The sequence below is a fragment of the Barbatula barbatula genome (assembly GCF_947034865.1).
Source record: "Barbatula barbatula genome assembly, chromosome: 15".
Lineage (NCBI taxonomy): Eukaryota > Metazoa > Chordata > Actinopteri > Cypriniformes > Nemacheilidae > Barbatula > Barbatula barbatula.
This window is the reverse complement of record NC_136778.1, coordinates 16,052,206-16,077,752: the sequence shown is the minus strand read 5'-3', so window position 1 is coordinate 16,077,752 and position 25,547 is coordinate 16,052,206. Positions and strand designations below refer to the sequence as shown.

The 25,547-nt window shown below is 39.4% G+C and overlaps 4 protein-coding genes across 9 annotated transcripts in view; 1 reads left to right on the top strand and 3 right to left on the bottom strand.

Moving 5' to 3' along the window:
* Positions 1 to 1,030: 1,030 nt before the first annotated feature.
* Positions 1,031 to 6,941, bottom strand: prdx6 (peroxiredoxin 6). Its single transcript, XM_079474040.1, has 5 exons — positions 6,721 to 6,941; positions 4,079 to 4,235; positions 2,419 to 2,565; positions 1,525 to 1,671; positions 1,031 to 1,316 (listed from the first exon to the last, which is right to left on the bottom strand). Exons 1-5 carry the CDS (start codon positions 6,810 to 6,812, stop codon positions 1,191 to 1,193), a joined length of 669 nt encoding a protein of 222 aa, XP_079330166.1. The 5' UTR covers positions 6,813 to 6,941; the 3' UTR covers positions 1,031 to 1,190.
* Positions 6,942 to 7,769: 828 nt separating this feature from the next.
* plpp6 (phospholipid phosphatase 6) lies at positions 7,770 to 14,880 on the top strand. Its single transcript, XM_079474229.1, has 2 exons — positions 7,770 to 8,460; positions 12,614 to 14,880. Exons 1-2 carry the CDS (start codon positions 7,977 to 7,979, stop codon positions 12,979 to 12,981), a joined length of 852 nt encoding a protein of 283 aa, XP_079330355.1. The 5' UTR covers positions 7,770 to 7,976; the 3' UTR covers positions 12,982 to 14,880.
* A 1,424-nt stretch (positions 14,881 to 16,304) lies between these two features.
* Positions 16,305 to 21,064, bottom strand: scrn2 (secernin 2). Its single transcript, XM_079475491.1, has 9 exons — positions 20,675 to 21,064; positions 19,810 to 19,972; positions 19,301 to 19,482; positions 18,869 to 19,068; positions 17,916 to 18,131; positions 17,622 to 17,787; positions 17,376 to 17,544; positions 17,090 to 17,252; positions 16,305 to 16,718 (listed from the first exon to the last, which is right to left on the bottom strand). Exons 2-8 carry the CDS (start codon positions 19,969 to 19,971, stop codon positions 17,100 to 17,102), a joined length of 1,248 nt encoding a protein of 415 aa, XP_079331617.1. The 5' UTR covers position 19,972; positions 20,675 to 21,064; the 3' UTR covers positions 16,305 to 16,718; positions 17,090 to 17,099.
* A 1,617-nt stretch (positions 21,065 to 22,681) lies between these two features.
* Positions 22,682 to 25,547, bottom strand: part of suco (SUN domain containing ossification factor) — a 44,302-nt gene continuing 41,436 nt past the window's right edge. For all 6 annotated transcript variants that reach the window (XM_079475425.1, XM_079475429.1, XM_079475426.1 and 3 more), the window contains one exon: positions 22,682 to 25,410. In XM_079475425.1, coding sequence (XP_079331551.1) covers positions 24,901 to 25,410 — 510 coding nt within the window. In that variant the 3' untranslated portion in view covers positions 22,682 to 24,900. The remainder of the gene's footprint in view (positions 25,411 to 25,547) is intronic.

The following is a 25,547-nucleotide window of genomic DNA, read 5'->3' as shown; positions in this document are numbered from 1 at the left end:
TAACTTATACAGGTATGAAATGACAGGAGGGTGCGCAAATGAACACAGAAACTTCCATTTTGGGTGAACTTTCACTTTAAGAAAGCTGGTAACCGAATAGCACTGGCCCACTTCACTTTTATTGTATGGACACAAAACCAATGTAAGCAAATGGGGGCCAGTAAAAACATTCTTCTAAATACAGTATCTGCTTTTGTGTTCTGTGGAAGAAAGTCATACAGGTTTGAAATGACATGAGGGTGAGAACATAACAGAATTTTAATTTTTTTGGGTGAACTATAATTACTAGGAATTGCTTGGCACCTAACATTTTTGTTACTACAGTTTTTTATGCTGTATATGTGATTTGCAAAAAGAAAACACTTTTAATATCTGAAAATCATTCTCCGGCATGTATTCTCAATTACAATTATCACCAGATTTGTCAAAATGATATGTATACATGGACCAGAAACAATAGTTAAGTAAATGGGATCAATCGTCATTTCATGTAGACTAAATCCAAATATATTTTCTGGTCTCTCAAAAGGGTGGTTAGGTTCATTTAAGTTAAGGATGTACTTTTAAACACACTTCCTGCACTGCTAGTTTCACTTCATTAATATTTACACAGTTTATTGGACCAATTCCTGTCACAAAAGCTAGCTTTATGGTCTACAGTTTTACAATAATCATATCTTCCCCAAACTACTTTTGCCGAAACGAACCAATCGTGTGATCTCACCCACCATTTACTGCAATAGTGGGGGAAATAAATACTATGGTAGTCAATTGGGGAAAGATTTTATAATCTTCCAGATATCTTCCTGTGTGTTCAGCAGAACAAAGAAAATTTACAATTTAGTAATATGGCAGATTATTTTTCTTTTTGGGTGACGTATCCCTTTACTGACACTAAATAAATCTGAATAAGAATTGACCCTCTATAGTTACTCATGCATGTGAAGCATTTGTGTTCGGTATTTGATTATACAATCATTATAAATAAATGGCACAATCAACCAAGAATAACAACAATTAACATCTTAAATTACAAAAGAAACAGTTTTATTGAATGTAAGGCACTATACAATAACTACATTGTATGCCTTAAATCATTTGAGCACTTAAATTCAGATTTTTTTATTATATAATAATTTTTTATGTTGGTAAGGTGCCATTCCTGTAGTATTTCCAATGTAGATGAATTTTTACAGTTTAGTGTAGCGTATGTATTTTTTCCCAGAAGGCACCTCTTTAGTGGTTAAGCCAGAAGGGAAAAGCTTTTTGGCCTCTTCTTCAGAGAGGGACGGGATGACCATGACCTCCTGTCCAGGCTTAGATAAGCACAGAAAACACATTTATTCAAGCATTAATACAAACACTGACTGTAAAACAAATATAGAAATTTGTAATATTTAATACAATATTATATGGATACTCACTTTCACAATAACAAGCCAGAAATCGAATTCCACAATAGCGTTAATAAGAAAATCGACTCTCCTTATACTTAAATGTCTTGATTTTGTATTAAGATCTTACCTTCCAGTCCACAGGTGTGGCCACCTTTTTAGTTGCAGTCAACTGCAGAGAGTCTATGACGCGAAGAATCTCATCGAAATTGCGCCCCGTAGTGGCCGGATAGAGAACAGAGAGCTTTAGTCTCTTATCAGGGCCGACAACAAAGACCTGAAAAAATAGGACAAATGGCAGAGTTCAATATATTTACACAATTTTTGCTTGCTTCTTTCATAGCTATAATGCTATATATTATATACTATAAGGTTGAATGTACGAGGCTACTCCCTCTTAATAAACAGGTTTGACCATTTCAGCTACACCAGGCACTAACACGTACACAAAAACCGGCATGTAGCATGTACACAAAAACCGGCATGTAGCATGTGGCCGAACACATTTATAAGAAGGGTTTACTTTTAACATGAATTAAATTTGATTAAGATTGCATTCAAGGCTTAAAATTTATTTGAATTTAATTCCCTTCAACCTCAGTGTTGTTAGCGTGGCTCTGCTGTTTAAGCTATGGAAATACAGTACTGTATATACTATATTATAACACGTCATTGGGGTTAGCAACAGTCAACTTTTGCAGAACCTGCTGTGAGACCAAAGTGCATGAAATCGCATGACAAGATAAACCAACAGTGCTCTGCAGGCATAGGGGACTTTGGATGAGTTACATTTAGCAGAACATCAACAGAAATTTAATCAGGTGGATAGGTTTCACTACGATAGTCTAAAAAGTGGATTGCAACATGTTTACAGGCAAAAATATTAACTTTGCTGTAGTTCTGTAACAAATACTTTTCAATGTTATTATATAGCAACCTTTGACATGTAATGTGTATGATGCAGCTAAATCCTTCTGTGCATAATAAGAAAGAGAGCTCATATACTGTTTTTGTTGAAACTCACACAGCGGGCAGTGAGGGGCATCCCATCTTTGTCCCTCTCATCAGGGTCCAGCATCCCCAGCAAGACCGCTAACTCCCTCTTGTAATCTGCTATGATTGGGTATGGCAGTGGACCGCATACATTCTCTTGGTTGAATGCCATAATATCCTGGGAAGAACAGAAAATACGTTACTACAGAGTAAAATATAGGATAATGCAATGTAAGTCGCTTTGGATAAAGCGTCTGCCAAATGCCTTAATGTTAAATCTATAATTAATTTAGTCAGGGATCCTTTTGTTTTAATATCCTTGCATAAATAACGTGTTTCTTTTTATAGCAATATAAAATGCTCAAATAGATCAGGGGCCTAATTTATCAACAGTGCGTGGTGAGTGCGTAAGAACAGTTTCACGCAAAGTGTGGGATCTATCAACTTATATTTACACACAATTCTACGTATAAGCACACATCGGAGCATGCTTACGCAGAAAATGTAGTGGTAGAATAGCGGTACTACAAAAAGAAAGTGCCACCGTGTGCTTTATTTGCAAATATTAGTAAAAAAGTTCTAGCAAGACACTTTGTAATTGGTGCAAGAAGCTACAAAACACAGATGGGGAAATCATTTGAAATGTAGCTATAGTGTCATTGCTGATCTTGCTTTTTTGAAAGATTTGTGCTTAACAGAAAAAGACAAACTTAACAGAACAATATATGAAAAAATAAACAGTCGAACAAACTGAAAAAAACTAAAAGAGGTTCTCATATTAATCATAATTACAAAAAGTATATAAATAAAAATGTTTAACATCTTATTGCTTTTCTATTACTACATCGCTTTACCAAATCATAATAACATTGCAACTTCACCAAAAAAGAACTGCACATTTGGTTTCTATTTTGAACATTATAATTTATGCAAAATAAATCTCCTATAAATAATAATGAAATAAACAATAAAAACCAGATTGATGAAGACATGCATTACGCAAAGCATGCGTTTTCAAAGACCGCTGTGATCTGTTTAGTGAGAGCACGGAGTACATTCGTGTGATTTATAAAAGGTATAAATGATATATATATTTGGTTCATTGGGGGTGTTTTCAAATGCAAATGACCATGAACGTGAATGAGCATGGTCCTTAAGAACATGTGGGATTGATCAACAATGATTACTACTCACTGGTGTGCGTAAGAACCGTGAACGCGCATTTGATAAATACAGATTTTTTCATACTTGGACATTATAAATTTCATTGGTAGGACAAAACATAGACGCACAGCTAATAAATGAGGCCTCTGGTTTTATAGAAAAACGCTTGATTGTGATTCACTTCTACAATGAGCATCGATGCAGAATCTGTAGACCTCTGCATATTTGGATAGTGAATAGGGAGTGGTGTGGTTAAACAGACAGACTTTCAGTTAACCGTGATGTGATATCACAGCAGCCTGCTCCATTTACAGGAACCCAGCAAAAGTACAGCCAAAGGTGTGTGGGAGGGTAAAAAGTTTTGTCTATGTCCAGTAAAAGGGAGCGAGCACACAAATAAACAATGCAACAGTCAGGAAGGACTTAGCATGGAATGTCTCAGTTTATGTTTGCATGTATAAAATTTGTATTAAAAAATATTATAAAGTATATGAAGAAAATATGTACATATATATATACACACAAACCTCACTCCACTTGCGATGGTCCTCGACACTGTCGATGGACAATGCGATCATCTTCACATCACGCTTCTTAAACTCATCGCTGAGCTTTGCTGCTCGGGCTAGTTCAGTCGTACATACTGGAGTGAAGTCACGAGGATGTGAAAACAAGATACCCCATCTAAAGAGGAAAAGAAAAGTTGGAACGTGTGACTGTAATCTTTTTGGTGTTTGAAGTAGCATTCATGAAAAAAAACAGGAGTACAGGGTAATCCAAGATTAAGCTTTAGCAATCACTGCATAAAGATTTCTGGGAGTTTTGTTCTCAGTCAAAGCAGGTGGGAAATCATTTCAAAACGGTCTACACCCACAGGCTCTCCAGACACTATCTTACTGTGTTATTATGAGATCATCTCACATATTTCTCAAGGGATAAAAGACATGAATGCAAGCCAATCTCAAAACATTCTTTTATCTGGGAAACCCCTATTAACAGGATGAAATGTCAAACCGATTCCAATGGTCGAAATCGCACGTTATCCCACCCCTGCACACCGTTGATTTACCTAAAAAGGTTTTCAGAGCATTGCTTTGGTAAAATGCATAGGACGGCACTTTTTATTCAAGAGCCAGAAGAGTTGTGTCAACCACAGTGTAAAAGTGTGTCAACCATTGTCGTGGCCGCACAACGGAAGGAAATAGAAACTCTTAGTTCTGCCCAGCTATGTAGTGAACTGATTGGATGATAGCCTTAAATATGACTTTAAGGTATTTACCTCAATACCAAATTACTTTAAAAGAGGCACTTGCACAAAACTTGCATTTGAGAACTGCAGAACGAGGGATGGTAAACATTCCTCCTTCCGCGAGAATGCAACAATTTATTGAATTGCTGAACATCTGTTGATATTGCTTTTTGCTCTCATAGGAGATCGCCAGACATACTGTGTGCATATTTTGACTTGAAGTGGGAACCACGGACAACCCCCTGTTTTGTTGGCTAACATCCGGGCTGAATGAGGAAAGTTGTGTAACAGGAATACAGTCGGTCAGTTCCTTGAAACCAGCGCGCAACAACACACACTTTAAACTGTCAATAAACATTTTATAGACTTTAGGGGGTTTGGATGCACAATATATTTACAGTCACACATGCAGGTGACAGTTAACTTAAAGCATCAAAAGTGCTTGATGCATCAATGAAGCATTTGAAATCGAAACCTTCCAATTCCATCCTTTATATACATGAGCAATGTGAATTTCAAGCACATCAGGCTCTTGCCCATAATCGAAATAATACTGGCCTTGTTATCCCAACAAATACAGTCACAGTGACTAGGCACATTTTACTCTCATTCAAAATCTAAATAAAGAAAAACATATAACTGCTACAAGAAAAGAATAGCTGCTTAGTAAATTGTAATCTAAATCTTCATTGAATTAAACTGCTAACATTTCAACAAATACGCCCTGCTAGGGGTGTAACGATACGCTTGGCTCACGATTCAATAAGATATTCGATACTGGGTTTATGATTAACATCCCAGATAGCACAATCCATCTAGCTTATGTCTATTTGACGTCTGCATTTACATCTGCAATACATAGTTTGCTCATCTGCAATACATCTCGGAGACGTCTGAACGTCTGTAATAAGTCTGCTAAAGATCTGAAGATCTGGAAACATCTGCTGCGTAAAAACATCTTCTAAACATCTTAGAAAGAGCTATTGTTCATCCATTCCAAATCATAAACATCTTACAGACATCTCCGAGATGCATTGCAGATGAGCAAAATATGTATTGTACATGTCTTGCAGATGTAAATGCAGATGTCAGGGATATTGGTAAAAATATATTTTCCCCCCAAAACATTGACAATTTTTAGCAACATTTGTTATTTTGTTAAAGAATTTACCATTTTTAAGGTTTAGTTCAACCATTGTTATATCAACTAAAAACTGACTAGGTCCGTCACTGAAAAATAAAACCAAGTTTAACATTAAATATGGAAAGATTATTTCATTTAAAAAATATACTGCCATAGAGCTATAAAGATATGTATCCTAGTTTTTGTATTGCGATATACTATACTTCAATATAGTGTTACACGCCTATACCCTGCTATAATATACTAGTTGTGATTGTGAAATACCTAATAAAGTTTGTGAGTGCAGGCATTTTTGTCATTTCAAGGCAAGCCATAAAACAGGGTTTGTGCCTTCTTGATAGCACATTAGTTAAAATTATTTAACTTTAAAACGCTGTCACTTTTATGGAATGTGCTGCAGTTAATAAAGTAAAGCAAACGAAGCGAAAATAGATATTAATATTAACCCTTTTTTGTTATGAGTTTTAATCAGTAACTTTAAACGGTAAAGCCTGACATGTTTACATAAATGACCTGTATTTATTCAGTGGATGCTTTTATCCAAAGCGACTTTGCTGGTGAATGAGGTAACAGGAATGCAGCGGTATACAAAGCCACGTTAATAAACAGGCATTGAAAAGATTTTAGAACAGATGCAGATAACCATAACATCACCTTTCGACTGTAAGTCACCTTATTCTTTCGTGTCAATGCAGACAGCGTCATCTAACCACATCCAATGTGAACCTAACTAGGCCAACGTGCTCAAATACAGTATAACATATTTCGCTACTTACGAGTTTCCAAGGAATTCGTGAAATCTGATCTTGCCGATCGTGGTCTCTGCTTCAAAATTAGGCAACACGTCTCCCAGTAGTATGCCTGGCATTTCTGATTTTCAAAGGACTTCCTACGACTCTCTCAAATCCTGTTGGCACGTGTAACCATGGCACGGCAGTTTATACACAGCAGGAAAGGAACTATCACGTGGGCGGGGCGACGCTGTGATTGAATGAAACGAGGATCACGGCCCAAACTCAAAGGAAAATTATTATAGTTCTTTTAAATCATTAATAACTATTTTAAGCAACATATGGAAGACGAACACTAATATTATACATTTAAAACAAAACCTCCTTTATGACCAAATGCAACGCCGATTATTTATTATTTTTGAGCATGAATTTGAAAATAAAGTAAAAATAAATAATTTAGTAACTGATATATAGAGATTAGAGCAGTAGATTCGTTAAATTCATTATGAAATAAAAAACAACATCACAGCTGTTTTCACCGTTTCAATGGAATGCTGGTAAATTCATATTTTTCTTTAATTGCTGTTTTTGTCATATTTCTCAGTGCTGAGTTGTATTTATTTATTTACTTTTCAATAGGTTAAACGCAAAAATGTGCCATCTCATAATGTAACACCTGATCGCGTTGATCATAAGACTGTGTCTATAAATACGTGTATATTCAGCGTGTCATGCGAGTATGAGCTGCTCCACATCAGACTCCAGATCATTTTATAAAGATATATTTAATAATCTCATCGACTCTAATCGAATTAAATAATTATCAGATTGTCCTGGTATGGGGGTCCTGTGATCTGTTGTATACATTCAAATGCATGCAGTGCTTTGTCTCGTCGGGAAGAAGACGTTTAGACATTGACTCTATTATTTAGACAAAACATTGCACCAAATCCAAATGATAGAAAATAAATACAAGCAACATCCCTAAAATCAGTTTGTATTGTGTTTTTCCACATCTGTGTCTTTATTCATCAGTCAGTGCGGCCACAAGGCTGAATTTGGAACAAAAACTCATTCTTCCATGTAGTCACACGGTTGAATACTGTACGGCATTTCCCAGAGTTCCTTGCGCAGAAAGCTGCTGTTAAACATGGCGCTGTGCGGTGCAGTGGTCCGACGTGTTCTCTCTTATCACCTGTAAACCATGATCTGAAAACGAGACATCTAAAAGCTTTATCAAAAAACGGAAGACGCTCCATTCATATCGGACCAACCCGTCTTGGCATCGGTAAAGTAAAATGCCTTCTCCTAAAGCGCGGAACAGTGCTGTGCGCGGCAGCGGCAGCGTCCCGTCTCCCGGCGGTGGAAACGGGCGCAATGAGTTCATTTCTCTGAACCGAACTCCCCCGCACCTGCTGCAGAGACAGGGTTCCGACCCCGTATCGGCCCGGCTCCGAGCCTCCGAGAGCCCCAACCGACGACGGGGCTCGGGTTCGTCTACCTCCTCCACCGGTGGACAGCAGTTACCGGAGGAGGACTGCATGAAATTAAACCCTTCTTTCATCGAGATAGCGCTCAGCTCTCTGCTGGCCATCGACCTGTGGCTGTCGAAGCGGCTCGGTGTGTGCGCTTGTGAGGACTCGTCGTGGGGCAGCGTGCGGCCGCTCATGAAGCTCATCGAGATCTCCGGCCACGGGATTCCGTGGCTCGCCGGTGCCGCGTACTGTCTGTATAAAAGCGACAGTATCGCCGGTCAGGAGGTCATGCTGAACCTGCTCATGGGTAATGCACTCACTCACACTGTGGTTTTTATTCTGCCAAATAAATGGTATGATGGATCGTTCTGTGCGTTGATTCGTCCCTCAGAGTGTAAAAAGGGGGAAATATTTATTCTATAATAACCCTTTTATTACTTCTAGAATGTAAGCATTTATGCGTATCATTTATAGCATATAATTTGTCATTGATGAAATTACCTTAAGTGTTATTGGAGATGTTTAGTGCAAGTAAAGAGATTAGACTATTGAATAAGCTACATGGCCTGACTCTCATCTGTTCTGCATCAAACCCTGATGATGGTTTTACATATTGATTTCTTAAGGGCTTGTGCATTGTCTTCTCTTTCCTTTTGTTTTCAGACTCATTTTTCCTCCGATGTAAGATGCAATCAAATCATTATTAGCCCTCTTTGCCTTTTACTCACCTGATATTTTTATTTTGGACCCTTCATTTACTCACTGAAGTGTTTTAAGTTCCAGAGAAATGCCCAGGTGAGGCACATTTCAATTGCATTATTAATGTGGCATTGCTGCCAGCCCTGTTAAAATGCAACAGGCCTTTTATTTGTTGCCTGCAGTGTTAAAGGGAAAGTGCACCCAAAAATCAACTTTGTGTGATTTTCTTTTTTTACTCACCCACGTGACGTTAAACAGCACTTTGGAGCACAAAGGGAGATATTTAGGTGACATCCGAGAGATTTCCAGGCCTCCTCAGAGATGGTGTCAGTTTTTGACAAGGTCCAGAAAATAACTAATGACATTGTTACATTGGTCCATCCATGCATAGAGGCTCAGTTGAAATTTTTTGAAGCAACGAGAATGCTTTATTTGTGAAAAACCAACCCAAAACACAGACTTTAAGTCAACTTTATTTATATAGCGCTTTTTACCCTTTTCATTGTTATAAAGCAGCTGTACAAGAAAACATATTGATTATAAGAAAAAAAACAAGGTTATGCTAGTCAAACACAGGTCAAATATCAGTCAGACTATAAATTCCTATATGCAGTGTTAAATAAAACTATAACATTCTAGCAGGCCAGGCAAACAGTATGCAAACGGTGGCGAGGAACCCAAAACTCCATTGGAGGAGAAAAAAAACCTCAGAGGGAAACCAGGCCGAACTAGCAAAAGCTGCAGCCTCTGCACAAGTGCGACAGTGCTTGCATAACAAGGCAAAAACATATAAGATTATAAAACACAATACAAGATTATCCTTAATAATCTAATAGCGGCTGAAATTTTGTAGTGAAGAAGTGTCAAGTCACTGCGTCCTTCTTTTACCAGGTCTATCATCATAGCTTTTGTCAGGTCTGGGCATGGACTGTGTCCTGCCCGCTCTGTTAACCTTGAAACAATGAGATAAGACTGAGAGTAGAGTACTGTTCTGCACTCTTTGATGCAACAAATGCATCAGTTGTTATTAGAAGTGTTCCTGGTTCCGGTTGATCTAACTAGTGCAGCCTTAACCTTCAGAAAATGTATATCATGATAGTGTAGTGTATGCAAGATAAAAACAGATGTGTCTTTAGTCTAGATTTAAACTGACAGAGTGTTTCTGCCTCCCGGACAGTGCAGGGAAAACTGTTCCAAAATGTAGGCGCTAGAGAGGAAAAGGATCTGCCGCCTGCACTTGATTTTGAAATTCTAGGTATTACCAATTGACCGGACGCCTGAGAGTAGTGCACGTGTAGGACTGTAATACAAGAGAAGTTGACTCAAGTAGTGAGGAGATAAACCATGTAGGGCTTTACAGGCAATAAGCAAGATTTTAAAGTTATATAAATAAATAAATGCGATGCTTTAAAGGTAACCAGTGCAAGGTTGACACAACCATTCTAACACAGTATGCTCATACTATTTTCTCGAGCTGCAACATTTTGGACCAGTAGGAATTTTTTGTATTAAGCCTGCAGGGCAACCACCTAATTACAGTAATCTAGTCTTGATGTCATGAATGAAGTTACTTTTTATATTGACTATGCATTCCACTATTCGATGGAATTGGAGTGTGTGGTGAGGAAGGCGGGACGAGAGCCGTGACGTGGGGCCGGTGGCGTGAGTGATAAATGCAAGCTGCTGTGCACGCACTGGTCCCGCATCTTATCACGGAGGAGATTGGGAGCTTAAATGGATGTTCGGCGGGACTGTTGACGAGAGATGACCGGGCCCGGACATATGTTTAGTGTGTGTATGTTTTATGGCCGGCAGTCGACCGTGAGGTGGCTGCCGGTCGGTTACTTCCGTGTTTGTTGTTTATTTAATTAAAGTTTTATTGTTTGAATGTTTGCCGGTTCCCGCCTCCTTCCTTCCCTTATAACGAACTTCATTACACTGGTGCCGAAACCCTGGAGGAAGGAGGGGCATGCTGTCGAAGAGCCCTCGCTGCCGAGGGGCATCGCGGTGCCGAGGAGTTCGGGCAGCGCGGACAAGGGACCTCCGCCAGCGGCTGCCCGAGGCGGTGATGCTGTAGCAAGAGGAATCGGCTGGGACGGAGAACTCGCGGCGTGCGCCTGGGTCGAGGTGGGGTGGTTGCCGTTGGAGCCATCGCCGGCCGCCAGGGCACAAAGACCTCGCTGCCGTACTCCTGGGCCTAGGTGGGGTGGCGGCCGTAGAAGAGGGAGTGGAGGAGTTAGGGCCGTTGGCCGGAGCCTGCTGCCGTCCACCAAGGAAAGGGGAGGAGCAGGGAACGGAAAACTTCCTTCCGGCTGCCCTCAGCCAAAGAAGCCAACCGCCAGAGGCGGAGGAGAAGCGGACCTTCCCCCCGACGTCCAGCACCACCGCATAGCGAGGCGATGAAGAGCCTTTTGGCTGGGCTGAGGACCGAGCGACAGCGTGTCAGGGAACCGGACAATTTTTTTTCTTTTCCTCTCTCCCCTCTCTCGTCCCTGTCGCTCCGGGGGCTCCTGTCTCCGTTCTTTCGTCTTGCCGGTGCATACCCCCAGGCACCACCAACTCCGAGCCTGGGCTCGGTGGTGCTCCCCGGCCTGTAAGGGGTGATGGGGTATGTGGTGAGGAAGGCGGGACGAGAGCTGTGACGCGGGGCCGGTGGCGTGAGTGATAAGTGCAAGCTGCTGTGCGCGCACCGGTCCCGCATCTTATCACGGAGGAGATTGGGAGCTTAAAAGGACGATCGGCAGGACTGTTGACGAGAGAGGACCGGGCCCAGACATATGTTTAGTGTGTGTATGTTTTATGGCCGGCAGTCGACCATGAGGTGGCTGCCGGTCGGTTACTTCCGTGTTTATTGTTTATTTAATTAAAGTTTTTATTGTTTGAATGTTCGCCGGTTGCCGCCTCCTTCCTTCCCTTATAACGAACTTCATTACAGAGTGTTTTATGAGGTTTTGAGGAAATATAAAGTTGCGTATCATCAGCATAACAGTGAAAGCTAGCTCTGTGTCGCTTTATTATATCTCCTAGAGGTAGCATGTAGAATGCGAAGAGCATAGGTGCTAAGATGGAGCCATGTGGTATACCGTACTGGACTTGCTATTTGCGTGACACCTCATTGGTAATTGCTACATATTGAAAACGGTTGGATAAATACGATTTAAACCATTTCAAAGCTATTCCCTTAATGCCGACATAATTATCGAATTTCAACTGAGCCACAATGCCAGATGGACCAATTTAACAATGTCTTTAGTACTTTTCTGGACCTTGGAGAAAATTGACACCATGATGTCTATGAGGAGGCCTGGAAATCTCTTAATTTGTTCTCCGAAGACAGATCTTTTCCCTATATGTAAAAATCCTATCATATACTCACCCTCATGCATGACTTTGAATACACTGTGTGGTGTTGTGGGTCTGCCAAAATGCAAAAATGTAAACGTTTCCTGTGTTACTAAACATCTCTATCTGAATTTAACAACATTATATGTAAGTTTTGTACTGTTTGCCTGGCCGGGGGGCTGCTAGAATTTTACAGTCTTATTTAAATAACACTGCATATAGGAATTTATTGTGTGTCTGATATTTGACCTGTGTTCTGACTTCCATAACCTTTTATGTTTTACTTATAGTCAATGTTTTCTTGTACTGCTGCTTTGTAACAATGAAAATTGTAAAAAGCGCTATATAAATAAAGCTGACTTGACTAAGTCAGTTGTATAGTCTCACACTAATTTCACTCCTTTTCTTTTTATTTTCAGCTTTGGTTCTGGATCTGGTGCTGGTTGGTGTGGTCAAGGCCGTTGTGCGGCGCCGACGTCCTGCCCATAACCAAATGGACATGTTTGCCACATTCTCTGTGGACCGCTATTCCTTCCCATCAGGCCATGCCACACGTGCTGCGATGTGTGCCCGTTTTCTTTTGGCACATCTGGTGCTGGCTGCCCCACTCCGGGTGCTTGTTCTGCTCTGGGCTTCTTTTGTTGGTTTTTCTAGGGTGCTCCTCGGACGCCATAATGTGACAGATGTTGCGTTTGGTTTCTTCATGGGTTACTGGCAGTATAATTTGGTTGAGATGCTGTGGTTGTCACCACTCATGTTCCAAAGCATGATCGGACAGCTCGACTAAGAAGTTGTAAGAACTTGAGTGGGACCTAGATTTTTGGGGGGAATCTAGACTAAATCGCTGCCAGTTTGGTGCAATTGATTCCATGTTGTCAATCATCTTTGTTTTGTGTGTCTGCTAACTCGAATGTAAAATATTAACCATCTTCCAGCAATGTACAGGGTTTTTATGATGTTAGTTTGTTCTGTCAGAAATCTGCAGTGGATTTTCAAGAGACTGGTATGAATGGGTCTTATGTTCTATCACTTCAGATTATTTCTCTCTCTCTCTCAGTCTTCCTCTCTTTTTCTACTTTTTGGCTGACCACTGTTGATTGGATCATTTGTGACTAATTTAACGAACAGGTGTAAGAGGAAAACATTGGTGTTTGACATTTATGGGGTCCATTTTCATCAAACATCAGCCAGAGTTGTATCTCTAATTAATATGAAAAATTCTTAAGTGAATATTTAATTAAACAAAAAAAGATGAGAAACCGAGGTACCGTAAGGATATGTGGTGTCCTCAATAGATACTCACAGGGGAGTTGTGTTTTTGAAGTTCTGTTGAATTTAATATATTTAAGGGTTGTATAAGGTTGCTTGGATACCATTTTTTTCGTCCTGTGGAATATTATCTGTTCTGTAGTGCAGTTCTGTAAATTTTGTCTCTCAAATGAATGTAGTCCTGCATTATTGTGACCATGCCAAAATATATTGCACTTTTAAACACAATCTTTTTAATCTGTGGTGTACATTAAATGTAGTTTCCTTTTTTTTGGGTTAAAGCCTCCGCTGCGATTATAGAGCCATAAACTGCATGATATGCTGCAAACTTTAGCCATTTATCACAGGAGAATCTGTCATTATGACAGTTTAAAAGTATCACACAGGTTTTCATTGCATCTTGATGGCTGTTATTTTCACCAAAGTCACAGAAACACCTCTTTATGGTATGTGCATAAAACATGCAACCATTATATTTTAGTAAGTGTACGAAAATGTAGCTTTGCGCTTTAAAAATCAGGAGACAGCAATATCAAGAATGGTGAAGTTTTGTTGTTTTGACTTTTTAATATTTTGTTAAGGTTATGAGTTAAGCCGAAAATCCTCCACTCTTTTATAACATTCCTGTAGTTTTGTTATTGTGAAATTAGTAACCATGGCTCACAAAGGGACACTTTATTTTATAGTGTGTGGGATTCCAGAGCGTGTTACTACATGCTTAAGAATGTGTAGGGACGGTAGCAGACTCAATTGTCGTGTTTGTGTGTGAAAAATGAATCGAAGAATAGAACTTGATGCTGGAAAAATTATTTACAGTATGTAACAGATCAAACACTGCCATCGGCTAATCATATGGCTGTTGTTCCTCTGTCGCATTTGTTTTTCAATCCACCCCAAGTTTTTTTTTGTCACATGAAATTTGTCTCCTCTTGAGAGCTCATGACTTGAAAATAATTTTCAGTAATACGTTTCTGGCGATGTTTGTGGAAGTCTTCACTGTTTAAAGAGAACCATCTACACATTTCCTGTGCAATAATTTGGTTGTTTCATAAAAGTGCAGCCTTTGCCATTTGAGACAAATGGCAACAAAAAATAATGCTGTTTTTAAATTGCAATAATGTGATGTTCTGGTGCTGTGTTTGTTTGCTAGAGACTATGCATATAGTAGCCTTTTATACTTGTAGTTAATGGAACGGACATTTTTATTTGATATTCTGTTGATTTAAGTGGTTTCACCAACTATTACACTACAAATAATCTCACATTTGACCATCGCATAGTGTGCCGTCCAAAGTGGCAATGTAACTTCACTGCTCATGTGGTAGATGCTATGATTGTTTGTGATGTGATTTGTGATGTAAAATATACTCTACATTGATCATAATGATTGTATTTTTAAAATAAATCTAACAATTTCATTGCGTTGATTCTTTTGAGAGTTTGCCCGAATATCTACTCTTTGACAAAAAATAACAATTTGAACCCATTGAATAGAAGCAGCTCTATTTTCATTATGCAATACATGTGTTACACTAACCTGACACAAAAGGTGCTTTTGTTAATGGTTTTGTTTGTATTGAAGCATTTGTTACAGATACAGTAGAGATTATCAATACATTATTTATAGTGTGCTGTTGTTGTGAGTACCACATAAATTGTATTATTTTATTTGAAAAGGCATTCAATTCAGGGATACAAATTGTAGTATGCACGTATATTTATAATGTTACAAAACACATTTTTTATTTAGATTTTCTTTTCATGCGAGAATCCTTCACTAACAGCAGTCAAGGCTGTGGAGGTCTTATGTCCAGGTGAGGTTTTGTTGCATTTTTTTAGAGCACTTTTCGCATACGTTGTTTTTGGTTTATATGACATTACTCGTGAACATAATGATCGAATTGAATATTCGTTTCACTGTGAGATTTCTGTGAACTGTTTAATGAGTGTTCCAGATGTATCCTCATTGTTTTGCATCTGGTACATCCACTTCTTTCTGTCCTGTTAGATCAAGTTGCTTTTAAGACAGTAGTGCATTGATGGAACTTTAATCTGCTTAGAACTAGACTCTTTATCAAGAAATTCGTTCTTGTTCTCTATTTTCAAACCAAAATGCGACTTTCAAGTATAAAGGGACTTACTACTACAATCCCTTTATACATATTCTTTATGAACTTGGCACAACCATTTTCAACTGTGCTTATTATAAGTAGGTGACAATAATAAAGTTTCTTCAAAATCAAGGAATGGAACTAATATAAGATAAAAAACTCTAACCTACAGTTTTGCTCAAAGCCATGAATATGATTAGCTACTTGTGATAATGAGTCAAAAGCATATAGTTAGAAGTAATGACATGAGTGGATGGATGCGTTAATTCTTTTTATTTTAGAGAGCATTTCAGAATTTTGAATGCATGTCTGCTTAAATTGGATTTTGTCCAGTTGAGACGCTAGTTTGCCTTGTAACTGTTAAATACATCCTTTCGAGAATTTACCTGCATGTGTTCTTCAGTATGAATGTTAGGAGCACAAAACATCTAAGATATATTGCAAAGTGTAATTTGTTCTGCTGAGAACAAGCTAACTAATTCTGTAATAAACTTTATTCATTTTTTATTCTAGACTAATAATGGATAAAACATTGTGCAAAAGTTGCTAGGACAAGCTTGTAATGCTTTGTAGAGTGCACAAAACTATAGGTTAAACTCTGTCCCACTTTGAGGTTTCCTATATGGGGCTGACCCGCCCGACATTTTATTGCATCTAAAACAAACCCTAAAGACATGCCTATTTCACAGCCACTTCGAAGCTCTAAAACATTACGGTATAAAGACCCCAGTCAGGTTGAATCATTGACATTTATTGTATATCTCCTCAGAGGGGAAGTCTGGCAGCTGAACCCTTCTCTTGACAGGAATGAGTTTCACTTATGTCTCCCTTCTCACACATCTACAGTACACACAGCACATACACACCTTAATAATCTATCACAAACTGGTATATGTGATGCGTACATGACCGCCCTGTGAGACAGTTAAACATGATTATGGTGATTCACATCTAGTGTGTTATAATGTGTCTTTTTTAACAGCTCCAGTTAATGTGGAATGGACATCACAATTAGTTTGGCATGGCATCAGGGGAACTACTGTAGGAGAGCAGGACTTCAGCAGACACAAGCTGTGTGCTCTGGACTCATTTTCTCTCTGTCTTCAGGCAGATCAGCAAGCACTAGATACATTCACAACGAGAACTGCAAAACAGTTATAAGTTACGAGCCAGTTTTTTCACAGAAAGACAGATGGGCAGCAGTCACAATAAAAATGAAGATTCTGTCATCATTTACTCACCCTGTAAGACTTTCATTCTTCTGCAGAACACAAAAGGAAGATATTTTGAAGATTGTTGGTTACCAAACACAATCGAAGTGAATGGGTTCCGCCACAACCGTTGATCAGGATTCTTCAAAATATCTTCTTTTGTGCTCAGCGGACAAAAGTCACACAGGTTTAACATGAACAGAGGTTGAGTAAATGACAGAATCTTCATTTTGGGTGAACGATCCCTTCTGCAGAAAACGTGTTAATTCGCAGCACGTTTCTATCAGCATCCCATGAGATTTACCTGCCTGGTTTCACTGGTAGAATTTGATCTCTGCATCCACACAGTCGAAGAACAGGTCACCAAGCTCCTGGCCCCGTATCTCTCCTCTAAGCATGGCCTCTATCTCCTCAAGACATTGAGACTCCAAATATCTCATAGTCTCTTGTAGAGAGACGGCATCATCCTGTTACACACACACATCCATCAATCCATCCGTGCAAATACAATTATTAACATGGTTATTTCATTAATATATGTGTTTTTGCATTTAATAGAAGAAAAAGCCTCCATTACAGATCAGAATTACCGAATTGGTCAGTGCTGTCTGGTGGGCTTTGTAGAGCTCATGTTTGCGATCAACTTGATGCTGAAATCGAGGCTGTGTCTTAACAGGATCATCTGGACCGTACTGCGGAGATACCACCATGCTGACAGACCTCATGTTCTCAGAGAAGATAAAAGGCTTGAATACTGACCTGCAATAAGAGACGGTGAAAAAGTGAAATATCTGCCTGGAAAAGAAACACTTCGGTAGAGTGTGTAGGGGTCACACCTGGAGGGGTCAGGAGTGGCAGTGAAAAAGTGGACGCAGGACACGTCTGGATTTCGTGGGAGAATGGACACCATGCTGCCTGTGGTACGGAAGCCCTCGGAGTCCATACAGATCCCACTGGCTTTGTCCCTCAGGATGCTCATCATCACCTCTGCTGTCACAGAGCCTGTGCATAGGTTGGTATGTTTAGGTCAAAAACTTATCTGAAGTAAAATGTACATATAAAGCATGTTTACAGTAAAGTAACCCCACTGCCTCTGTAAGTCATCACTTCGCAATTTCAAGTGCACTTGCCATCATGTTGCTGCAGCAGGGCTGTGCCGCCCTTGTAGCGCTGCTTGGCCATCTCCATCCTGGCAGGGGGGTCATCAGGGCTGAAGGCAGCAGTGAAGCTAAATTCCCCCTCTCCACTCCACCAGCCCTGTGTTTGGGCCACACTGCGCAGATCCGGATGCTCTGCAGAGATCTCCGAGCCTATCGTCAGCTGGTTTGAGATATTCTTGACTCCCTCTGATAAAACCAGTTTATTTTAAGAGACAGATACTGTAAAACAAGCTTTTTTGAACACAAGGCAGATTTAGCTACCGTACTGTACAAATACAACTGCGGTTTGGTCCAAAAGACCATCCCGAAAATCTGGGATTTAAAGTTGCATGGCAACTTGAGTGAATGTTGGCATTAAAGCTTAAAGGAACAGTTCACCCAAAAAAAACAAATTCTGTTATCATTCGCTCGAGCTGTTCCAAATCTGTATAGATGTTTTTGTTCTGATGGACACAGAGAAGATATTTGAAAGAATGCGTGTAACCAAACAGTTCTAAGCCACCATTGACTACCATAGTAGGATACATTTCTTTATAAATGTTTTTTTATTATTTAACACAAAAGAAGATATTTTGAAGAATGTAGGAAAGCAAACAGTTCTGGTGAACACAGGTAGTCAATGGTGGCCAATAACTATTTGGTTACGAGCATTCTTCCAAACATCTTTTTCTGTGTTCATCAAAACAAAGAACATATTCAGAACAACTCAAGGGTGAGCAAATGATGACAGAATTTAGATTTTTTTGGTCAATTGTTTAAACCAAATTATAAGAAATGTTTTAATGTTTTAAATACATTTGACTTAAATAGTTGGTCATGCCCATACCCTTTAACAATACATTATTTAATCCATTAAATAACAAATCCTTTACTTTTTAAACACCACTGATCATCAGTAACCACAAGCATGTCTCCTCACTCACCTGTCACTTTTTGAGCAGCCCACAGTTTTCCAGCAGTTTCCAGAACCCAGGCTTCCTGACGGTCAACTAGTAAGAAGGTGTTGTGGTAACTTAAGGGTTCGGTGGTCTCCCTACAGGCTCCACCCTGACTGTGCTGCTCCAGTAGACATGTGATGACATTCAGAGCAGACCACGCGCTATCCCCGCGCTCCAGACCCAACCTGAACACACAGACACACAACACCTGTTGTCAATGGAATGTTTATCTGCAGTAATGGTCATTATAAATAAATATATAATCTGACACAGATTTACATTATACCTTTTAAAAGACACAAAAAAGAAACATACCTTAATAATTAAGAATGAAAATATGTAAAACATGCTGTGAGTAAATCAATCTGAATGGATAAGAAACCTGAGGAAAAAAATGTCTAGTTGTTCTGGTCTCACCGAACCAAGTCCATTCCCAGCAAAGCTTCCTCTGGAGCCACAGGCTCCTTGGTCCACACCGCTTCATTTCCGATACACACCCCGTGTTCATTAGCCCCCATCTCAGCCCCCCAAAGCCAAGCGGGTCTACTCAGCACGACCGCATGGGTATGCTCAGCTTGAGGAATAGAAATGTACGTGCACTACATAAAAAAATCAGAAAGGTTGGGCTTGCTGTAGCTTTAATACAGTATATTCTCAAGAATGTTCAAGAAATAAAAATATATAAAAGTATAATGTACACTTTTTATTAACTTAATTCAGTAAACTACTTTTGTTCACAGAAGCCGAAACCCAAAATATTAACTAACAGCAAAAGCATCAGTTGTTCTCTGGTTGCAGGACTCGACATGTACATGTATTGTTATCCTCTACTTTGTCAGTCGCTTTGTTTAAAAGCGTCCGCTAAATGACTAAATGTAAATGTAAGTACATGCAGATGAGTGTGTCTCTTAATGCAGGTGTATTACCTCCACTCTAGACCCAGGAGGGTGTGAGGACGCAGGGTAATACACCACCTCTTGCACCTCATCTCTCGGGCGGTCAGAGTTCTTCCCAAAGATCACGTAGTCTTCTTTGGAACCAGGAGGTAGAGATACGAAACAGTCACATGACTGAGGCGGTTCAGCCATCCTGTATTAAAGGATCAATGCAGTGGATGAATATAAAATGTTCCGAGCACACTTTACAAGCCCATATGTTATAGAAATATTTAAAGAATGGAAAAAAGAACCAATGTTAAAGATACTTCACATGTATTGTAAAGTGGTTTCAAAACACACACTGCTTAAAAGCATCATTACATACAACCGGTACTGCAGTGGGGACTCTAGTAAACACACATAACGTGACCAAGCTACTGCAATGTATTTCTTGAATGCATTTTGAATATATTAATAGATAACTGTTACGCAATAATATCTCTTTTTCTAAAAATAATGATTCAACTTTTTAGTGATAAGTGACAATTTCATGGTCTCTATAGTTAAATAGTGTGCACTGGTAAAGGAGTGCTGGGGGGATTACTGTAGCGTTAAATCTCAGGTACATGGCTACGGCTTATCTCTTGACCTCCATTATTCCATTTGTTCAGATCTTGAATTGCATGTAACAGAGTTAAATCCGATCTTTTAAACAGTCACGTTATGCGTTATGTCCATTATTTGTATGTTTCTGTTGGTGGCCTGTGTATCCGATAGCGAATCACCTATGTGATTCATTAACTCACGCATGAAAATGAACGGATGACATCCACGTGCATGCATTATTGGGGTTTAAATGAAACTCCGTCTGAGTGTTTAGCAAATATCTGATTTGAATTGATGAAGTTATTACCTTAAGCTCCAGATCCGTCAAAGCGCCTGTGAGGGGCAGAGCTGAGAGCGATCAACCTGCCACAACAAACACTTCAAAATAAAGGTCCTCTGAACGCTCGCTGCGACCAGATAAAACATAATATTAGCCAGACATGCGAAAAGCGTTGATGAGATATGTTTAGAGACGCTGAACCTTTAATATGGGTCAGGTATTAATGCAGATATTTATGCAAATTATATAGAAAGGGTGACACTAAAGGTGTATTGACGGTTTCATCTTAAAGTCTCAGTGAAATTCATTTTCTAATTTTGTCCTTTGAAATTCCCTTTCAATGTGTGAGAATACGGACGCTAGAACGATCGCAACTTGAAGTCCGAGTGAAATTGCGTTTTTCACTGCGAATTGATTAGTTGTGTAAAAGCATCTGTTGCATTTTGAAACGAAACTGGCAGCAGGCTGACAGGTGAAAGGGAGGAGTTAACGGATGCTCCGCCCAAGCAGTCTTATTTACGTCATTTGAAATGGATAGTCATTTCAGGTAGAAAAGTGCATTTTCAGATTTGAATTGAAGATTATGAGGGTACATGTATACTCCAAACCTAGAGTCCAGGCTCAAAGCCGCAGTGTTAAGTGAATATGAATGCTGCATGAATGTAAGTAATTTGGGTCCATTTTATTTTGTGTTTTAAGTGTACAAAGATGTTTTAAAAAATTATTTTATAAATTGCAAATCAGGCCGCACTATTTGACTCGCTATACGGTTCACCTATACTGAGCGGACAACTACAGTGCATTTAGGCAGTTGACGGATTCTCACTGTTTACTTCTAATAATAGATGAATGCCTTTTTATTCATACATTGTTTTAACTTTGAATTTTTCTAAACCTTTCTATAGCACTTTTATATATATGATGATGTATTTTCAGCTGCCAGCCTCCAGACAATCTGCTGATGACTTCGGCCTTCAACAGACAACTGAAAACACACCTGTTCCATATACACCTAATCCATTTACAATTTTAAATATTGTGTAATATATATATGAATACTTTATTATAATAATAATAATATATAGCTTATTCATACTATTTACTATTTCAAATGAATTGCAACAAAATGTACTACATTTTCTAACACAAACCACCAAATTTCAACACTCAATTACATTGTTCAATATTGTTTTTGAATGGATTCTTAAGTGTATACAGTATATATGTAGTGGAAGTACAGTATATCATAAGTAACTGTAAATGAATATCAAATATAGAGTCCCTTACTTTACTTCTTTCAGTAGTAAGTTCAGTAGTGCTGCTGGACAGAAACTGAACACTGAATTTAATCTTGATCTATAGTTTAATATAAATATACTATAGAAGTACCTGGTGCGTAGACATAATTTTAGTATTGATCTACATATGTATCTCGGTGAATCCTGCCAGGAGTTTCATTTGTCTACATTCAGAACGTAAAACCCCTGTTTTAAGGAGAATAACCAGAAGGTTTCACATTGTGCGTTGCTGCCATCCACCCTAATTCTTTCTGAGATAATTTGACACTGTCATGGCGTAGCCTTTCATTATTCCAGAAACTGCAGCCAATAACCTTTGTTATACGAGCAAGAGAAAGATGTGCCCGAGATCAAATCCCAAGCCACCCCGAGAAATGAAGATATCTGCTGGGCATTTCAATTGCTCTTTTTTTGTTGAGCCATAACCTTATATGACCAAAGCACCTTGTATGACCAAGGACAAAATCGCAATGCCAATCGGCATATTCCTTGAATAAGCTAGAAAGGTGTTTATTTGCCTATATGTAAGGTGATATGTAGACATCAACGTACTATATTTGTTACGAAAACGCCTTAAATTAAGATAATTTTTAATAAAAGACTATAATTCCTGAATTCTTTCAGTAACTAAAGGGCGTAAGGGAGTAAAATGAGAATGCATGTCAGAAGTTGTAAGCAGCAGCACTAGAGGAGTCATTTTGTAGTGTGCGACACCATAAAATGCAAACACAGCAAATAGAACAACAAAGTGTTTATTTATAAATTCACAGTTTCTAATGGCACTACACTGCTGTAGGTACACTTGCTCCTGGAAAAAGAAAAGAAAATACTGTGCAGCTCATCCTAAAATGATCAGATTTCATTTTGGCCCCACCTAGAAGTTTAATAAGTCAAGTGTTGACCACTAGATGGTGCCATACTAAGGAAAGCTCTGGAAGAAAAGCACATATGCAAGGTGTGGTGTAAAAAACAGAAGGCATGTGTAGTTCTCCAAAGTGCAAGGGAGAGCCTGCTCAGAGGTCTCTACTCACTGGGGCATTTCATCTCCAAAAATTACTCAAACACACACACTTGAGGAAACATCCATACATAAACACAAATTCCACAAATAATCAATTAACATTCAAAAATATGAAGGTAGTGAAATGAACGATGAAGGGGCCGTCGCCCCGGATGTGGAGTATGTCTCAAGGAAATGACAGAGACGGTCCAATGCACCATCCCAATCTTTCCCTTTTGTTTACATCACAATGTCAATTCACATGCTTTATTCACCTACAGTCGGATAAAAGATCAATGACAGGATCGTGTAAATGAAAAATGACAGCCACAGAGGACACAACAGACCATCCCAGGAAAAACTGCACTGGGGGTTTCAAATGGTACAGGTGCATTAAAATAATCTAAAAACAAAATGGCCAACACACACCCACACATAGAAATCTATAAAGCGTGTGTTAAGGAGACATGGAGTGTGAAAAGTTAAAGACGATGCAGGACACAGAAATAAGCTGTCCACATACATGATTGTGTATCACAAGACAGTTGCTTTGCTGGACGCATGCACAAAGATACGCATTCTTACAATTCACTCCAATCCAGTAAAACACAAAGCTCATCAGAACAGATCCAGCAAGCAATAACAAATCAGATCCAGTTTCCGAGTCACAGATGTCCTTTTAAAATTCGGAAGGACATCACATTAAAAGCAGTAGTATTTATTTCTTATTTATTCTTTTCTGAACAGATGTGGACATCTTAAATAATAAAGTGACTCAGAAACTCCACAGAAACTAAACTGCAAACTGAGCAAACTATTAAGAACAGGAAGATGAGTTTGTGTAACATTACAAAGTGTCTGTACCACTCATAGGATGAATCTTGAGAGCTCTACATACGGCTGGAAGGCCAATGGAGCTTGTTTGTGATATGACCGTGAGCTCATAGTGCCCAGGTCACATTTAAATAAATAAATACATAAATAATGACCACTAAAATATAAGAACAAACTCCCGTGTACGTAAAGTGTGTATGTGTTTTGGAATGACAAACTGGCCTTGCTCAATTTTGCCTCTGCTAAACACACAAAGTCACCATACTTGAAAGCGGAAAACTCAACATGTGTAAATGGAAATATATTCTTGTATGTGCATGCATGCATGTTCAGGCCCAGCCTGGACTTGTTGGTCAAACTACAGTGAAAGAAAACCGATGTTCCAGGCCATAATCGGGCTCTAAAAGACTCAAGTAAGAAAGAGAAAATAAAGACAGAATTAAAAACACAAGACTGGATCTGTTCTTCATTCTGCTCGGTTCGCTGGAATGAAGCTGTGTGCTTTGTGACATCACTGGTCCCAAGAACCAATCACGGAAAATGACTGTAGTGTAACACATTCACATGTACATGTACATGTACAAGACAAACACTTATTAAAGAGGAAGAGATGAAGGGAAATAGAGTCCTGCGGGACTTGTTAGTAAAGAAGGTACGAAAGGTTGGAGACATAATGGTCATCATCGCAGTCATCAGGAGCATGGCGTGTTTCCCTTTTTGAAGGAGGGGCTGCCTGTATCGACAGTTCACAACACGGTCGCAACACATTCTGGCCATGGTGATATTGCACCACCTGTTGGCCACATCTATATTACAACAAATCTCAAGTCTTTTATTTTCCATGTTCATCAGTCCCCAGAATAATAATAAAAAGATCTTTAAGGGAATAACGAAAGGAGCCTTCAGGTGGTCGTTGATTTTAAAGATTTTCAAATGGCTTAAAGGCACATAAACAAGAGTTCTGAGAACCAGGATGTAGTGGCATGAGAAAAGATGGAAAGATAAAGAAAAGACGGTACGACGTTCAAATAAAAGTGAAACGAATAAGCAGCATGAAAGCGTGCAAAGGTCAATCCTTTCTGCTCTCTTACTGACAGACTTTCAAACCAAGCAACAAATCCTCAAACTCGTCCTGTTACAGCTGTCCTTCCAAACGTGGCCATGCCCAGTTCCCCCTTTCCCTTCATGAGTTCCTCCAGCGTCGGCATGATGCCAGCCGACACAGGAAGCGGTGCGTTTTGTATCACTCCCCTGCACCGTTCCTCCTGCTGCTGCTCGGCAATCTTAGACCGTTGGCGTTTCAGAGATCTCTTCTCAATCTTGCTCTTGCTCTTGACCGAAGGCAAGGTAGGCGGAGGCTCTCTGTTACAGAGGGCGGGGTCGTGTCCGTTCAATGAGGGGCCGCTGCTGTAAGACTCCTCAGACAGAGTGGAGAATGAACTCTCTGAGCTGACCTCTGACACAAAGTCCCTGGAAGAGGAGGTTGACGCGTAGCCGTCGCATCCGGACGGCAGGAACTGAAGAGAAGATTCGCCGTTGCATTTGGGCTTGCCGTTAACGACCGTCACCAAGGGGACGGAAGCCTGGAGGGTCTCCACTTTGTCCGCTGCTTTTGTCTTGCAACGTTTCTTCTGTAAGACACAGATAGAAAAGAGGAGTCTACATAAAAAAAAAGCATTTAGACAGAATATTCATTACCATGTTATTAAACGCCATGAGCTGAATGAGTATGACGAGACGACAGATCAACACGACAGACAATGAGAGT

Bases quoted from the DNA above. Each gene is read 5' to 3' on its own strand.
- plpp6 (XM_079474229.1), top strand. From the start codon at position 7,977: ATGCCTTCTCCTAAAGCGCGGAACAGTGCTGTGCGCGGCAGCGGCAGC. The intron at 8,461-12,613 runs GTAATGCACTCA...TTTTATTTTCAG, and splicing joins CATGCTGAACCTGCTCATGG to CTTTGGTTCTGGATCTGGTG.
- prdx6 (XM_079474040.1), bottom strand. From the start codon at position 6,812: ATGCCAGGCATACTACTGGGAGACGTGTTGCCTAATTTTGAAGCAGAG. The intron at 2,566-4,078 runs GTTTGTGTGTAT...TGTTCTTCCCAG, and splicing joins ACCATCGCAAGTGGAGTGAG to GATATTATGGCATTCAACCA. The intron at 1,672-2,418 runs GTGAGTTTCAAC...CTATTTTTTCAG, and splicing joins TGCCCCTCACTGCCCGCTGT to GTCTTTGTTGTCGGCCCTGA.
- scrn2 (XM_079475491.1), bottom strand. From the start codon at position 19,971: ATGGCTGAACCGCCTCAGTCATGTGACTGTTTCGTATCTCTACCTCCT. The intron at 19,483-19,809 runs GTAATACACCTG...TTTTTTATGTAG, and splicing joins CTCCTGGGTCTAGAGTGGAG to TGCACGTACATTTCTATTCC. The intron at 18,132-18,868 runs GTGAGTGAGGAG...TGGTTTTATCAG, and splicing joins GGCTGCTCAAAAAGTGACAG to AGGGAGTCAAGAATATCTCA.